We start from the raw sequence: 16,762 nt of genomic DNA, 5'->3' as shown, positions 1-16,762 counted from the left end.
ACCACACCCACTGGAAGCAAAGCCCAAACCAAATTCACTGCCATTGACTTGACTTGACTCATAGCGACCCCTCCTTGGGTTTCCAAGGCTGTCAATCTTTACAGAAGCAAAGCCCAAACCACACCTACTGGAAGCAAAGCCCAAACCACACCCACTGCATGGAGTCCCTTCTGACTCACAGCGCCCCTAGAGGACAGAGTGGAACTGCCCCAGATAGTTTCCAAGGCTGTCGTCTTTACAGAAGCACACTGCCACGTCTTTCTTCCACAGAGTGGCTGGTGGGTTTGAACCATCAATGTTTCAATTAACAGCTGAGTGCTTAACCACTGCACCACTAAGGCTGTGAAAGAATTCCAGCAAAATCTGACACAAGGCATTTTCTTCTGAAGTAGTAATTTTAACTGATTCAGGACATAAATGTAAGGAGAAAGAGCTCGATACTTGTTTTTTCAACTTTAGAAAATTAGTAGAGAAATTTGGCTGAGGGCAGTCTCTTCACAGAAACAACTCTGACATGTATCTAGTGATAGTCATTCTCATTAAAGCTGAAAATATCTTCTAGTTATTTGTTGAGTAATTTTGTATTTGAGATTTCTGACCTTCAGATTTTTATAGAATTAGCATCACCTGGATGTTGGTAGGGAGCTCTGGTGGCATAGTGCCTAAGGCCTTTGACTACTAACCAGAAGGCTGGCAGTTCAAACCCACCAGCCAGTCCTCGGAAGGAAGGTTGGGCAATCTACTCCTGTAGTGTTACCACCTCGGAAACCCAAGGAGGGGTTGCTATGAGTCGGATCCTATTCAACAGCAGTGCGTTTAGTTCCCTGTGGCCTTCCCTCCCATGCACTCCTGCCCCCTGAGCTGTCTCCCTGTGCATACACAGCCCTTCTATTCTCCCATGATTGTTCTCTCCAAGGAGTCTATCTGCCTAATGTAAGTGTTCAAAAGCTGTAATCTTTATGGGAAGAGGTAACTATGGGGAGGAAGTGGGAAGAGAGCTGTTACATTGTAGGGCATTGCAGTCAATGTCACAAGACAAAATGCGTATGAACTCTTGTATGAAAAATGAATTTGCTCTGTAAACTTTCACTCAAATCACAATAAAAATGACAAAAAGCCAAACTCACTGCCATCGAGTCAATTCAACTCATAGCAACCCCTCCTTGGGTTTCTGAAGTGGTATCTCTATGGAAGTAGATTGGCCAACCTTCCTTCTGAGGAGTGGCTGGTGGGTTTGAACCACCAGCCTTCTGGTTAGCAGTCAAATGCCTTAGGCACTAGGCCACCAGAGCTCCAAAAAGAAATAACAACAACAACAACAACAAAAATTCTAGGAAAAAAAAAAGACTTTCTGGAGCCATGGAGGCTGGATGAACCCCTGAAACTATTGCCCTTAAACCACAACCAAAAATATTCCCTGTTATCTTCTTTAAACCAAACAACAGTTGCTTAAGGAGTAAAGAACGTGTGCTTTGAGCCCTGTGCTCTTTCAAAGATCAAATGGACAACGGCAACTTGAACGTCTGATGGAAGGTTAGGGGGCATTGAATTTGTTATGCTCATGGGGGAGAAACAACCAGAAAACGGGGGTTGAGAATGGCCGCACACTTCAAAGAACGTCATTAATGTCTCTGAATCGGACATGTGAAACTCCAAATGAACCACACTTGATGGCGGGAAAACGTTGAATTGGTATATGTTCCACCATGTCTGTTTTCAACCACGAAAAATAAAATAAACATGTGTATCTTTTTCACAGTAGCTAAAAGTGCTTTGGTGCGAAGTTAACTACCTCCCGGGAGACCTATGACTTTGGCCTGCAATAAGCTACCTGTGTCACAACGTCCCTTGCAGTAAAAAGAACCCTACTTCTCCATTTTCCCTTGTTCTCAATCCAGTGAGGGCTGCTGGGACGTACATTTTAACAGGATCGCCGGACACATCTTTAAGCCAAGCGTCTTCATAGCACATCGATTTGGTTGAACCCCAAGATAAAAGTCATCAAAAAACAGAAATGAGTAATACGGACTTAAAAGAGGAAAGGAACAGGAACGTGCTCCTAAATTGAGAATGAAACTTCAGACTTATAGCCACTGTCCTGAAAATCAGTTCAGAATATGTACTTGACCTTAAAGAAACAAACATAATGAACTGCTATATGGAGAGTGAATTTGCTCTGTAAATTTTCAACCAAATCACAATTAAAAAATGAGTAAATAAATAAAAAGAAACAAACATAAATGCTTTATACACATCAGTCACAGAGATGCCCCCCAAAACTTCAGCCAAGGGGCCTGTTACCCCGCATAGGCCATCTGGGTGCCGTTTAGTACACTGTCCTGGAAAAGATAATGCCACCTGTAACCACTGCTTACAATGGCGCTTCCTGAAATCGGGAGAAATAGAAACACCATATGATCCAGCACTCTGATCCCTACATATACACCCCAGAGAAGTAAGAGCCCAGAGGAGAAGAGACAGATATACCCCCATGTTCATGGCAGCACCATTCACAATAGCAAAGAGACAGCGTGGTGGTTAAGCTGTGTGTCAACTTGGCTGGGCCTGATGTTGAATGGCTAGCCTGGTGGTGCAGTGGGTAAGGCAAATGCCTGCTGACCAGAAGGTCAGCAGTTCAAACCCACCAGCTGTTCCACATAAGGAAGACGGGGCAATCTACTTCTGTAAAGATTTACAACCTTGGAAACCCAATGGGGTCGTTATGAGTCAGAACTGACTTGGTGGCAGTGAGTTTGGTTTTTTGGTTTTAGGCAGCTGGATGTGGTTATCCTCCATGATGAGATCAGTAATTGAGTCCACGGTGGAACCTGCCGGAGCAGCTGAGTGGCTGCCTCAGGGATGCAGTTCCTTCCAGTTTAAGAAGACAGCCTTGGGAAAGGCCTCTGAGCTTTTATGCATGTTTGGACCCTGCACGTAGCTGAGTCTTCACTCAGCAGCCTGCCATGCTAACTCTGCCGATCTTGGGACTGTTAATGGACTTGAACTAGTGGCCTGCTGTGTTGTTTGATAATCTTCTGTCATTGTACTTGTTGGCCTCGGATTTGTCAGCCTCAGCAGCCAGCAGCTGCTAGAGTTAGGAGAAGCCTCCAGCTCCAGTGGGCCGGGAGCAGGAGGCAGAGCTGAAGCCCAAGGTCGAGGGGCCTTCACCCTGCCCCTAGAGCTGGCACTTTGAACTTGGACGTCTAGCCTCCTAACCTCTAAGAGAATAAACCACTGTTTGTTAAAGCCACCGCCTGTGATATTTCTCTTAGAGCAGTACTAGAGAAGCAAAACAGATTGAAACAACCTAAGTGACCACCAACAGATAAACAGACTCGTACATGTACACAACGGAACACTTGTTGTTATTTGCCGTCGAGTCGGCCGACTCATAGCGACCCCTCCTTGGGTTTCCAAGGCTGTCAATCTTCACAGAAGCAAAGCCCAAACCAAATTCACTGCCATTGACTTGACTTGACCCATAGGGACGCCTCCTTGGCTTTCCGAGGCAGTATCTCTACGGAAGTAGGATTGTCCAACCTTCCTTCTGAGAACACTACCCAACATTAAAGAATAACAATATGCATGATCCTTGGAGGGCAACTGCGCTGAGTGAAATCAGTCAATCACAAAGGGACAAACACTGTATGTGACAGCTATCATAAAAACTCGAGAAAATATTTATAAGCACAAAGAACCATTCTCTGATGCTTATCACAGATGGGAGTAGGAGGGAGGGAAAATCACTAACTAAATTAAAAAACAAACAAACAAAAAAACAACGCACCGCCATCGAGTCGATTTTGACTCATGGAGACCCCCTTTGGGTTTCCGAGGTGGTAAATCTTTACGGAAGTAGATTGCCCAGTCTTCCCTCCACAGAGCAGCTGATGGGTTTGAACCACCAACCTTCTGGTTGGCAGTCAAATGCCTTAGGCACTGCACCACCAGAGTTCCTTAAATGACTAAATTGTAGATAGATATTAACTTAGGTGACGGGAAAGACAACAAACAATATGGAGGAAATCAACACAGGATGACTAAGGCAAGGGAAGATACTGAGAGATCTGAAAGACTAACAGGTAACATCAGTAAATAACAACCAATAATTTATGGATGGATCTGTAGGTAGATATGTAAGGTGAATAGGTGTGGATGGCGTAGCGGAGTACACCCATGAACGCAGGTAAGTTTGGCAGTTGTTGTTGTTGTTGTTGTTATGTGCTGTCAAGTTGGACCCGACTCATAGCGACCCCTCCTTGGGTTTCCGAGGCTGTCAGTCTTCACAGAAGCAAAGCCCAAACCACACCCACTGGAAGCAAAGCCCAAACCAAATTCACTGCCATTGACTTGACTTGACTCATAGCGACCCCTCCTTGGGTTTCCAAGGTGGTATCACTATGGAAGTAGATTGCCCAGTCTTCCTTCCGCGGAGTGGCTGGTGGGTTTGAACTGCCTGCCTTCTGGTTAGCAGTCAGATGCCTTAGGCACTACGCTACCACAGCTCCTAATTAAAATATAAGACACTTGAAAAATCTCAAATGCTCTTTTTACTTCTTTTGCTTTGCATTTTGCAACACACTCACTGCTTTCTTAGGCCCCAACTATGTTTTTAGATCCCATTTGGGGTAAGTATTATAACAGACATGGACAGAAACTTGAAATTCCAAACAAACCACATTTTATGGAATAAACTGTTGCTGTCGTGGGCTTCCGTCCAGTCAGCCCCTGACCCAAAGTCATCCCATGAACAAGGGACCAGAACAGTGCCCCGTCCTGCGTCATCCCCGTGATTGGCTGCAGATCACAGTGTTGGGATCCATAGGTTCTCATTGGCTGCCGTTCAGAAGTAGATCACCAGGCCTTTCTTCCTCATCTGTCCGAGTCGGGAAGTTCCACTGAACCATGTTCAGCGTCCTAGCAACAGCAAGCCTCCACTGACGAAGGATAGTAATTATTCAGGACACACCCTGGCTGGGAATTGAACCCAGGTCTCCCGCATGGAAGGTGAGAATTTAACCACTCAGCCACCACTGCCTCCATATGGCAATTAAACCAGAACAAACCCAACCCACTGCCATCGCGTCAATTCTGACTCACACCCACCCTGTAGGACAGAGAACTGCCCCATAGACTTTCCAAGGCTGTAAATCTTTACTAAAGCAGCCTGCCACATCTTTCTCCTGTGGGGTGGCTGGTGGGTTCAAACTGCCAACCTACCGGTGGTTAGCAGCCAAATATCTTAACCACTATTCCACCAGAGCTTCTTGGCAACCCAACGTTGCCCCAAAGTTCCTCAGGATTGTCCATCCCCTTTCTTACCTGTTCTGTAAATCAAAGTTTGGCTGGCAGTTTAGGGAGCTGTGCTTGAATATCCACAGACACGAAATGTTCCCCGGGATGCTGACCATCACTTGCAGTGTGATGGAGGCAGAATCGTCGACTTCTACCGTGGCTGCTTCATAGATGGGCTCTGCGCTCTGGGGCCTCGGGGAGCACCCAAGGTCTTCTGTTGATCTTGACACCTACAATGACGATAACATGACGTCAAGAGGCTGCAAGTGCATCGCTAAGGCATAGTCTTTTTCACTGGCACCATGATCAAACATTCTCATACACTGCTCCCGATACCCATGCACGTCATAAGCCCGTGAGGACATATCACTAACTGAAAATAATGTTGTTGTTGTAATGTGCCGCTGAGTCAGACCAACTCATAGCGACCCCTCCTTGTGTTTCCGTGGCGGTATCACTACGGAAGTAGATTGCCCAGCCTTCCTTTCAAGGAGTGGCTGGTGGGTTTGAACAGCCAGCCTTCTGGTTAGCAGTCAAGTGCTTTAGGTACTATGCTACCAGACCTCCTCCTACTGAAAATAATATTAACTATGTTGTTGTTTGTTGTTGTTATGTGCCGTTGAGTCGGACCCGACTCATAGTGACCCCTCCTTGGGTTTGAGGCAGTATCTCTACAGAAGTAGATTGCCCCATCTTCCTTCCTAGGAGTGGCTGGTGGGTTTGAACCGCCAACCTTCTGGTTAGCAGTCAAGTGCCTTAGCCACTATGCTACCAGAGCTCCCAGTATTAACTATAATTCTTTAAAAAGAAGACAAATAACTTTAGATGACACTTTTTAAAATGTTTCACAGACATTAACTGTAGGATTCACAATAAACCAAACTAATTGCCATCAAGTTGATTCCAACTCACAGTGCCCCTAGAGGACAGAATGGAACTGTCCCATAGAGTTTTCAAGGCTATCAGTCTTTACGGAAGCAAAGCCCAAACCAAACCCACTGCCATGGAGTCGATTCTGCCTCACAGCGCCCCTAGAGGACAGAGTGGAACTGCCCACAGGGTTTCCTAGGCTGTCAATCTTCACAGAAGCAAAGCCCAAACCACACCCACTGCTGTGGAGTCGATTCTGACTCACAGCGCCCCTAGAGGACAGAGTGGAACTGCACCATAGGGTTTCCAAGGCTGTCAATCTTCACAGAAGCAAAGCCCAAACCACACCCACTGCTATGGAGTCGATTCTGACTCACAGCACCCCTAGAGGACAGAATGGCACTGCATCACAGGGTTTCCTAGGCTGTCAATCTTTACAGGAGCCACATCTTTCTCCCACGGAGCCGCTGGTGGTTTCCAGCTGCCAGTGCTTTGGTTGGTAGCTGAGTGCTTTAACCATTGGGCCACCAGGACTCCTAGCCATAGTGAAAAGGGGTGGGAAAGAAAGATCAAATCTAAGCGACTTTGGAATATAGTTCTTGGGATCCTGTAAGGCTAACAACAAATGGAACTGTACACAAATACTGTACTCTAGTTAGAACACCTGTGTCTTACTGGGGTGTGGGCTGGCAATCCCGAAACTAGTTTATGTGAATATCAGAATTGGATAAATGAGGAAATAAATTCTAGAAAGTGAGAGCCAGGTTTCTGAATGTCAGAGAAAGAAGCACAAAGAAGGAAAAGGGGAAACTAGAATGAACCTCGTGGTGCTGTACTGAGATCAGAGTAATCAGTATAATCTCGCGGTTGCCCAGCAAGAGGTGTGTATACACACAGCACCACCAAGTCCCTGGGTGGTAATCAAAGGGTTGGAGGTTTGAGTCCATCCCGAGGTGAAAAGAAAAAAACAAAGGTTACTGCTGTCGAATTGATCCCAACTTATAGCACCCCCTCCTTGGGTGTCTGAGGCAGTATCACTATGGAAGTAGATTGCCCCATCTTCCTTCCGAGGAGTGGCTGGTGGGTTTGAACCTCCAGCCTTCTGGTTAGCAGTCATGTGCCTTAGGCACAATGCCACCAGAGCTACTTTAGAGGTGTGAGCTACTCCTGAAAAATCAGCCATTGGAAATCTTATGAAACATGATTCTACTCTGACCCACAGGGGCTGCCATAAGTTGGAATCGATTCCACAGCATTTGTTTGTTTTTTTATAGATACGGGTATTGTTCTGGTTACCTGGTGCCACTCTGATAAGACATATACCACAAATGGGACGGCCTTAACAAACAGGAGTTTATTCTTACAATTTGGAGGCTTTAAGTCCAAGTTCAAAGTGCCAGGCTCTAGGGGCTGGGTGAAAGCCCCTCAACCTTGGGGTCCAGCTCTGCCTCCTGCTCCCGGCCCACTGGAGCTAGAGGCGTTTCTTCACTCAGACAGCTGCTGGCTGCTGAGACTGACAAGCCCCAAGGTTGACAAGTCAAAAGGCACAGTCCTGATGTTACCAAACCACAGGGCAGGCCATTAACTTTAGTCCATTGTAAGTCCCAAGGTCGGCAGAGCATGGCAGGCTGCTGAGCAACGACACGGCTCCATGCAGGGTCCAAGCGTGCCATAGGCTAGAGACCATCCCCAAGGCTTCTCCTCATATACAGGAAGCAGACCACATCCCTAAGGCAGCTACTCAGCTGCTCCAATAGATTCCACCATGGAGTTGACTACCAGTCTCATCATGGGAAATAACGACATCCAGCTGCCCAGCCACTCAACCAGGCCCAGCCAAGTTGACACACAAACTTCATCACCACAGACACAAAAGGACTCCTACTGTACGATCCCACCTGTATGTGATGTCTAGAATATGTCCATACACGCAGATAAAATTTCATACGCGGTTACCAAGGGACGGGCGAGGGGAAGTGGGGGTCCCTGCTTCAGGGCACTGAGATTCCGTCTGGAGCTGTGAAAGACTTTTGGAAACAGGAAGTGGCGACGGTTGCACAACACGCTGCATGTAATTAATGTCACTGAATGTACATGTGAAAAATGGTTCAAACTGTAAACTTCTTGTTATATATGGTTTACAATAAAATGAAAAAAAAAATCAAGGGCAAAAATAAATACATGGTGGGTTCATTTTTCCTGATGTTTCTCAGGACCGTGAACCAAGGGTGTAAATTCTGTTTAGAAGGAATTTGAGATTAAATGCAGCTGAAGTTTCTGGGGGAACAAAGGGGTACGTGTACTTGTAATTCATCTGGTGAGGACAGCGGACCCCGGAGCTGTGGTGGAGCGTCTTCCTGTGCGCACTATAGTTACAAGAAGAAAACCACCAAGCCTCACGTGCCACCTCCAGGAGGCATCACAGTTGGCTCTCGCCCCCCAAGGGCTCTGTGATTATAGGTTCAACCAACTGCATATGAAGATACTCAGATTAAAAAAAAAGGGGAGGTGTGCTGAAGGATATCGTGCTTGGTAAAGTGGAAGGTCAACGAGAAAGCGGAAGGCCCTCATTAAGATGGACTGACACAGTGGCTACAAAGATGGGCTCAGGTATCGCAAGGTTTGTGGGGCTGGCACACGACAGGGCAGTGTTTCGTTCTGTTGAACACGGGGTCACTATGAGTGGGAGCCAACTTGATGGCACCTAACAACAACAATAGAAAGCAATGAAAGAAGGGCTGTGTATGCACAGGGAGACAGCTCAGGGGGCTGGAGTGCATGGAGGGTTGGACACTGGGAAGAGGTAACTATGGGGAGGAAGTGGGAGGGGAGCTGTTGCATTGTGGGAAATTGCGGTCAATGTCATGAGACAAAGTGTGTGTGAACTGCTGTATGGAAAGTGAATTTGCTCTGTAAATCTTCACCCAAATCACAATAAATAAATAAATAAAAAGCAATGAGGTGCTCAAAATCCCTCTATGGCTAAGCAGGAGTGTACAATGCTATTTTCATAGCAATTACATTGGATTAGGTATTGGAAGTAATCTAGAGAACAATATTATTAATATCACACGCAGGGAAAATCGTGCTGAAGATAATTCAAAAATGGTTGCTGCAGTATATTGACAGAGAACTTTCAGAAATTCAAGCTGGACTCAGAAGAGGATGTGGAATGAGGGATATCACTGCTGATGTCAGATGGATCTTGGCTGAAAGCAAAGAATACCAGAGAGATGTTCACTTGTGTCTCACTGACTATGTCAAAGCATTCAACTGTGTGGACCATCACAAAGGATGGATAACACTGAGAAGAATGGGAATTCCAGAACACTTAACTGTACTCATGAGGAACATGTACATAGACCAGGAGGCTGTCTTTAGAACAGAACAAGGGATACTTCATGGTTTAAAATCATCAAGGGAGTGTGTCAGGGTTGTATCCTTTCACCAAATTTATTCAATCTGTATGCCAAGCAAATAATCCGAGGAACTGGATTATATGAAGACGAATGCGCCATCAGGATTGGAGGAAGATTCATTAACAACCTGCTATATGCAGATGACAGGAGCTCTGGTAGCATAGTGGCTAAAGCACTTGACTGCTAAACAGAAGGCTGGCGGTTCAAACCCACCAGCCACTCCTCGGAAGGAAGGTTGCGCAATCTACTTCCATAGTGATACTGCCTGGAAAACTCAAGGAGGGGTCGCTGTGAGTCAAGTCAAGTCAATGGCAGTGAATTTGGTTTGGGCTTTGCTTCCAGTAGGTGTGGTTTGGGCTTTGCTTCTGTGAAGATTGACAGCCTTGGAGACCCAAGGAGGGGTCACTATGAGTCAGGGCCGACTCGACGGCACATAACAACAACAACAACAACAATATGCAGATGACACAGCCTTGATTGGTGAAAGGAAAGATGACTTGAAGCACTTACTGATGAAGATTAAAGACTACAGCCTTCAGTATGGATTACACCTCAACATAAAGAAAACAAAAATCCTCACAAGTGGACCAATAAGCAGCATCACGAAAAATGGAGAAACCACTGAAGTGGTCAAAGATTTCATATTTCTTGGATCCACAGTCAATACCAATGGAAGCTGTAGTCAAGAAATCAGATGATGTATTTTGGGCAAATCTAATGCAAAAGACCTCTTTCAAGTGCTGAAGAGCAAAGATGTCTCTTTGAAGAGTAAGGTGTGTCTTCTCCAAGCCATGGTGTTTTCAGTAGCCTCATATACAGGTGAGAGCTGGACAATGAATTAGGAAGACCAAAGACGAGTTGATGCTTTTGAGTTGTGGTGCTGGTGAAGAATACTGAAAGTCCCATGGACCGCCAGAAGAACTAACAGATCTGTCCTGGAGGAAGTGCAGCTGGAATGCTCCTTGGAAGCGAGAATGGCCAGACTTCATCTCACCTACTTTGGTCATGTTGTCAGAAGGGACCATTCCCTGGAGAAGGACGTCATGGTTGGTAAAGTGGAGGGTCAACAAAGAAGGGGAAGGGCCCTGTCCTGGTTCCCTGGTACCGCTCTGACAGGAACACACCACCAATGGGACGGCCTTAACAAACAGGAGTTTATTCTTACAATTTGGAGGCTTTAAGTCCAAGTTCAAAGGGCCAGGCTCTAGGGGCTGGGTGAAAGCCCCTCAGCCTTGGGGTCCAGTTCTGCCTCCTGCTCCCGGCCCACTGGAGCTAGAGGCGTTTCTTCACTCAGACAGCTGCTGGTTGCTGAGGCTGAGAAGCCCCAAGGTTGACAAGTAAAAAGGCACAGTCCCGATGTTACCAAACCACACGGCAGGCCATTAACTTAAGTCCACTGTAAGTCCCAAGGTCGGCAGAGCATAGCTGGCTGCTGAGCAACGACATGGCTCCATGCAGGGTCCAAGCGTGCCATAGGCTAGAGACCATTTCCAAAGCTCCTGGTGATATACGGGAAGCAGGCCACATCCCAAAGGCAGCTACTCAGCTGCTTGTGGTTGATCCCACCATGGAGTTGATTGCCAGTCTCATCATGGGGAATACTACATCCAGCTGCCTAGCCACTCAACCAGGCTCAGCCAAGTTGACACAAAAACGTAACCACCACAGGCCTCAACGAGACGGACTGACACAGTGGCTGCCACGGTGGCTCATGTACAGCAGGCATGGTAAGGCTGGTGTAGGGCCGGGCAGGGTTTCATTCTGTTGTACACGGGGTTGCTATGAGTTGGAGCAACTCGTTGGCAGCTAACAACAACAGAGATGATTTAAAGTATATGACAGGACATGTGTAGGTTACATACAAATGCTACACCATTTCATATAAGGGGCTTGAGCATCTGTGGATTTGGGTATGAGAGGAGGGAAGGTAGGGTGTCCTGGAACCAGTCCCCCACGGATGACACTGAGGGGCGACTGTACCTCAAAGCGAATTTGAAGAATACGTCCTCAGTCAGTCATCAAAAGGTGGTGGTCACAGTAAAACCATCTTATTTTGGTTCCAGGAGCCCTGGTGGTGCAACAGTTAAGGACTCAGCTGCTAACTGAAAAGTTGACAGTTCAAGCCCAACCAGCAGCCAGGCAGGAGAAAGACCAGGCAACCTGCTCCTGTAAAGATTACAGCCTAACCACTGTCAACCACTCTCTGGGGATCTATGTTGGAGATCCTGGATAGAGACAGAGAACAATGTGGAACAAAACTCAAAATCATTTGAGGAACAAAAAAAGGAGGGACCAGGTTTGCTGGTGTGATAGAGCCTGTTGGAAGCCCTGAGACTATGGCCCCCAGCTGCCCTTCAGGTCTGGAATTGAACCCACTCCTGTGGCATCCAGCCAAACAAAAGACAGGCATATGAGTTGAACATTTACCTCAGGTAGATACACTCCTTGGAGAGAACAATCATGGGAGAAAGAAGGGCTGTGTTTGCACCGGGAGACAGACAGCTCAGGGGGCAGGAGTGCATGGAGGGATGGACGCAGGGAAGAGGTAACTATGCGGAGGAAGTGGGAGGGGAGCTGTTGCATTGTGGGAAATTGCAGTCAAAGTTATGAGACAACGTGTATGTGAACTGCTGTATGGAAAGTGAATTTGCTCTATACACTTTCACCGAAATCACAATTTAAAAAAGAACAAAGATGACAGCCTCCACCCTATGGGGCTGTTCTACTTTGTCACCTGGGATCACTATGAGTTGGAATTGACTGAATGGTACCACTCTGGTTCCAAGGAACATAGCTAAGGATGCAGATGTTTATTTACCAGAGTTGCACTGAGTTGTTTTGTCTACTGAAGAGTGCGTGGTCATTCAAAACACACCTGGATATGGGATTTCCAAAGGAGTTCTCATCAGGGACCTGAGAACTGTGGAAGAAATCAAAACCATTTTTTCTGAAAAAGCCACAGAAGCCTAACAACGTACTTCATATTAAAGTGGAAAAATATTCCAAAGGAGCAGCTTCAACTTCAAGGAGAAGAAACTAAACCAAGAAGTTTGTTCATCTTTCCTCCATTTACGATGGATGTGGCTGTATCTTCAATGGTGTTAAGAAGTACTGGGCCTTAATGCAATTCTGAACATTGCATTAAAAAAAAAAAAAAAATCAAACTCACTGCCATCGAGTCATTTCTGATTCACAGTGACCCCACTGGGTTTCTGTAAATCTTTCCAGAAGTAGATCACCCAGTCTGCCTTCCTCAGAGCAGCTCGTGGGTTTGAACCGCTGACCTTCCAGTTAGCAGTCAACTGCCTTATCCACTATGCCATTCTACAAGCAGTCCCTGACTTATAACGGATTCGAGTTAGGACAAACCTAACCATTTGTACTTACAACGATTTGGGGGTTTTTTTTTGGTACTCTTATCATCAGTGATAGGTACTACATCCAGCGTGGCAGGGTGTCATTAGATGACATTATCTTTCTCAGATGTCCCCTCGCACTTGTTTAATATGTAATGTTTCCAACTCCTGATGACAAATAACAATCAGATTTATAAAGATACTGATAATAAAAGGCAAGGATAATGAAAAAGAAAAAATAAAAGTGGTATTATTCGACTTCCGTCAGAACTGATTGACGACAGTATCAAACAGAATACTGTCTTAAGTTGGGGATTACTCATATGAAAAAGTAATACAGGCTTTGTTACAAAGAGCTAGAGACCTATCATCATTAATGTTTTTAAGATTGTGTTTTATAGAAAAACACTTCAATGTGTGCTGGTATTTTCTTCTGTTGAAAAGACTGAAAGATTAAAATATCATAGCAAATAATCAACATTATATTTTCTGTCCACATTGAGATATTGTGTATGCAAAATGCCTTAATTATTAATAAGCCAATATGTTATGATACCAAGAGCTGTTAAAAAAAATGAAAACCAACCATGTTCTCGGCATGATAAAACCATATGAAGTCAAGTATTTTACATTCATGTAGACTATTGTTATTAAAACCTATTTCACACCATTTTGAAACTTGAGACTATTTTTAGTATCTAGTTTTATGGCGTAGTGCCTAAGGCATTTGACTGGTAACCAGAAGACTGGCCGTTTAAACCTACCAGCCACTCCTCAAAAGGAAGATTTGGCAATCTACTTCTGTAATGATACCGCCTAGGAAACCCGAAGATGGGTCACTATGAGCTGGAATCTACTTGGCAACAGTGAGATTTTTATTTCCTAGGGAGCTTTGGTGGTGTAGTGGTTATGATGTTTAGCTGCTATCCAAAGGTCTATGGTTCAAACCCACCAGCCACTCCCTGGAAGAAAGACGGAGCAGTCTGCTTCCATAAAGATTTACAGCTTTGGAAACCCATTGGAGGTCACTGTGAGTCAGAATCAACTTGATGGCAGTGACTTTGGTTTGCTTTTTGGTTTTGTTGTATGGAACAGGTGTCTAGTATTTGCAGGTCTTGATCATTTAAGCTTTGCTCACTTGAATAAATTCACTAACTATTAAAAAAATAAAAATAAAAGTACAGAGATGGGATTACCTAGGCAATGCTGGATGGAGAACTTGAAGAAGAGGGACTAAGAAAAAAGCAGGTGGGGATTTGAAGGAGCCAGGTCATGGGACTCTGTGGATGTCTCTCTAAGTAACGGGTCACCACAGTAAAAAATCAAAGCTAGTCTGGCGCTCATGTCTGAGACCATCTGGAGAGGAGAGAGGTCACTTAGGACAGAAGCGTGATTACGGGAGAGTTAACATGTTATCAAGAACGACCAGTCCCCATTGCTTGGCCACTCAGAGCGACCGAGTAGTTGATCCTGTGGGCTTGGGACCATAGTCACAGGGGACATCAAGCTCAATTGGCATAACATACTATACAAAACATTGTTCCACCTACTACTTTGGCGAGTAGCGACTGGGATCTTAAAAGTAGCAAGCTGCCATCTAGATGCAACAATGGGTCTCTCCTCGTCAAGAAGAAGAAAATCAAAATTAATGGAAACAATCAGTCCTAGCGACTGGTACACCATCCGATCTGCAACCTATACAACTATGAGACCAGAAGAACTAGATGGTGCCCGGCTACCACTGCTATCCACTTGGAAGGGATGTACGAGATCCTGCATAGAGAGGGAGAACAATGTGGAACAAAACTCAAAATCATTTGGAGGCAAAAAAAGAAGGTGGGGACCAGGTTTGCTGGTCCAATAGAGCCTGGGGGAACCACTGAGACTATGGCCCCTAGCTGCCCTGCAGGTCTGGAATTGAAGCCACACCTGTGGTTTCCAGCTAAACAAAGTACAGGCATGTGAATTAAACATTGACCTCAAGTAGACACACGCCCTGGAGAGAACAATCATGGGAGAAGGAAGGGCTGCTTATGCACAGGGAGATAGCTCAGGGCGCAGAAGAGTATGGAGGGATGGACACTGGGAAGAGGTAACTATGGGGAGGAAGTGGGAGGGGAGCTGTTGCATTGTAAATTTTGGTCAATGGCATGAAACAAAGTATATTATGTGAACTGCTGTATGAAAAGTGAATTTACGCTGTAAATCTTCACCCAAATCAAAATAAAATTAAAAAAAAAAAAAAGAAGGACCAGTCCCTGGAGAAAGACATCACGCTTGGTAAAGTAGAGGGTCAGCGAGAAAGAGGAAGACCCTCAATGAGACGGATGGACACAGTGGTTGCAACAATGAGCTCAAACCTAGAACAACTGTGAGGATGGGAAGGAACTGTGTGGCCTTTAGTTCTGTTGTAAGTAAGGTCGCTACGAGTCAGAACTGACTCCTAAATCAAGGGCTTAGGAACCCTGGCGGCCCAGTGGTTAAGCACTCAGCTGCTAACCAAAAGGTCAGCGGTGTGACCCCATTGGCAGCTCCTGGGGAGAAAGATCTGGTCATCTGCTCCCATAAAGATGACAGCCTTGGAGACGCTAGGGGCAGTCGTATTCTTGCCACCTAGGGGCTCTGTGAGTTGGAACAAGGAGCTCTGGTGGTGTAGTGGTTAAGGCATTTGGCTGCTAACCAAAAGGTTGGTGGTTCGAATGCACCAGCCACTCCATGGAAGAAAGATGAGGCAGTCTGCTTCTGTAAAGATTTACAGCCTAGGAAACCCAATGGGGGTCACGAGTTGGAACTGACTCAATGGCAGTGAGTTTGGTTTGGTTACGTCAACTTCACGGCAATGGGTTTGGTTTCTGGGTAACAATGGTTTGAAGTAAGGAAGTGGCAGTGAAACTAGAGAACATGAGATGGATATACGAGAAATACTAAAGAAAGGGAATTGACAAGATTTGGTAAGGAAATGAACATGAAGGAGAGGAAGTAGTTCAAAACGCTTCTGAGTTTTCAGGCCTGGGATCCAGACAGAGCCACAAATAGAAACCAATTCACACAGGAACAGGAACAGGTTAGGGGAAATAGACCTAAAATAAGTTATACAGTGGGATTTCATGTACAAATGGAAAATCAGTTGAGATCTATCCAAGAAGCAGCTGGAAATTAGGGACAGAAGTTTGGGAGAGAAGGTAGGATTCATATTGATGCCAGGTATTGATGCCCTTCCTGAATCCATACCCAGGAAGGAACATGGTCCTTGGTGGAATGGAGTGTCAGGCAGTCCTGAGGACGTACGCTGCACTGAACCAGATACAAGGACTTTATATACTTGATTACATGCAAGGAAAGCCCACTTACTCATGTTAAGTTTCAATAGGTTACACAGCACGGTCTCTGGAGGAAAATCTCTAAAGCTATGATTTTCATGTTACTTTACCATGGGATGGGATGATGACGTCCCCTCTGATGACTCATTCTTCTTATGACTGATTAAAACACACTTGATCACAGGCAGGTCTTGGTTTGTCAAAGTCCCGCATATTATTGCTGAAAACACAGCTGCAAGAGAAAGCGAATACAATGATGTTTGCACGTGCACACCTTAAAAAGGAACCATGCGTCCATCCAACAATGAAACGAAATGAAATCAAGGAATATTGGCCAACATGAGAGTACACAGGAAACAATGTAATAAAAGGTAAGTCTTTGGGAATTCAGGGGTGGAGGTGCTTAGAGCAGAGCTATCCAGCAAAACATTTTCCTATGTTGGGAACTATTCCATGTTGGTGCTATGCAATAAGGGATTCTGGTGGTGCAGTGGTTAAAGCA

At 45.5% G+C, this 16,762-nt stretch overlaps 1 protein-coding gene across 1 annotated transcript in view; it reads right to left on the bottom strand.

Annotated features, from left to right (window-relative positions):
* The window catches only part of FLT3 (fms related receptor tyrosine kinase 3), a gene marked incomplete at its 5' end in the record, with an annotated part of 119,415 nt that extends 102,923 nt beyond the window's left edge, over window positions 1–16,492 (bottom strand). The window contains 2 exon segments of the mRNA XM_042783406.1: window positions 5,323–5,525; window positions 16,371–16,492. Of these exon segments, the coding sequence (XP_042639340.1) occupies window positions 5,323–5,525; window positions 16,371–16,492 (325 nt within the window).
* Window positions 16,493–16,762: the final 270 nt, after the last annotated feature.

Source organism: Orycteropus afer, unplaced genomic scaffold, assembly GCF_000298275.1.
Source record: "Orycteropus afer afer isolate SDZICR_OR568_19922 unplaced genomic scaffold, OryAfe1.0 scaffold01057, whole genome shotgun sequence".
Taxonomy (NCBI): domain Eukaryota; kingdom Metazoa; phylum Chordata; class Mammalia; order Tubulidentata; family Orycteropodidae; genus Orycteropus; species Orycteropus afer.
The sequence above is the reverse complement of the archived record's forward strand: the minus strand, read 5'-3'. Positions and strand labels throughout refer to the sequence as shown.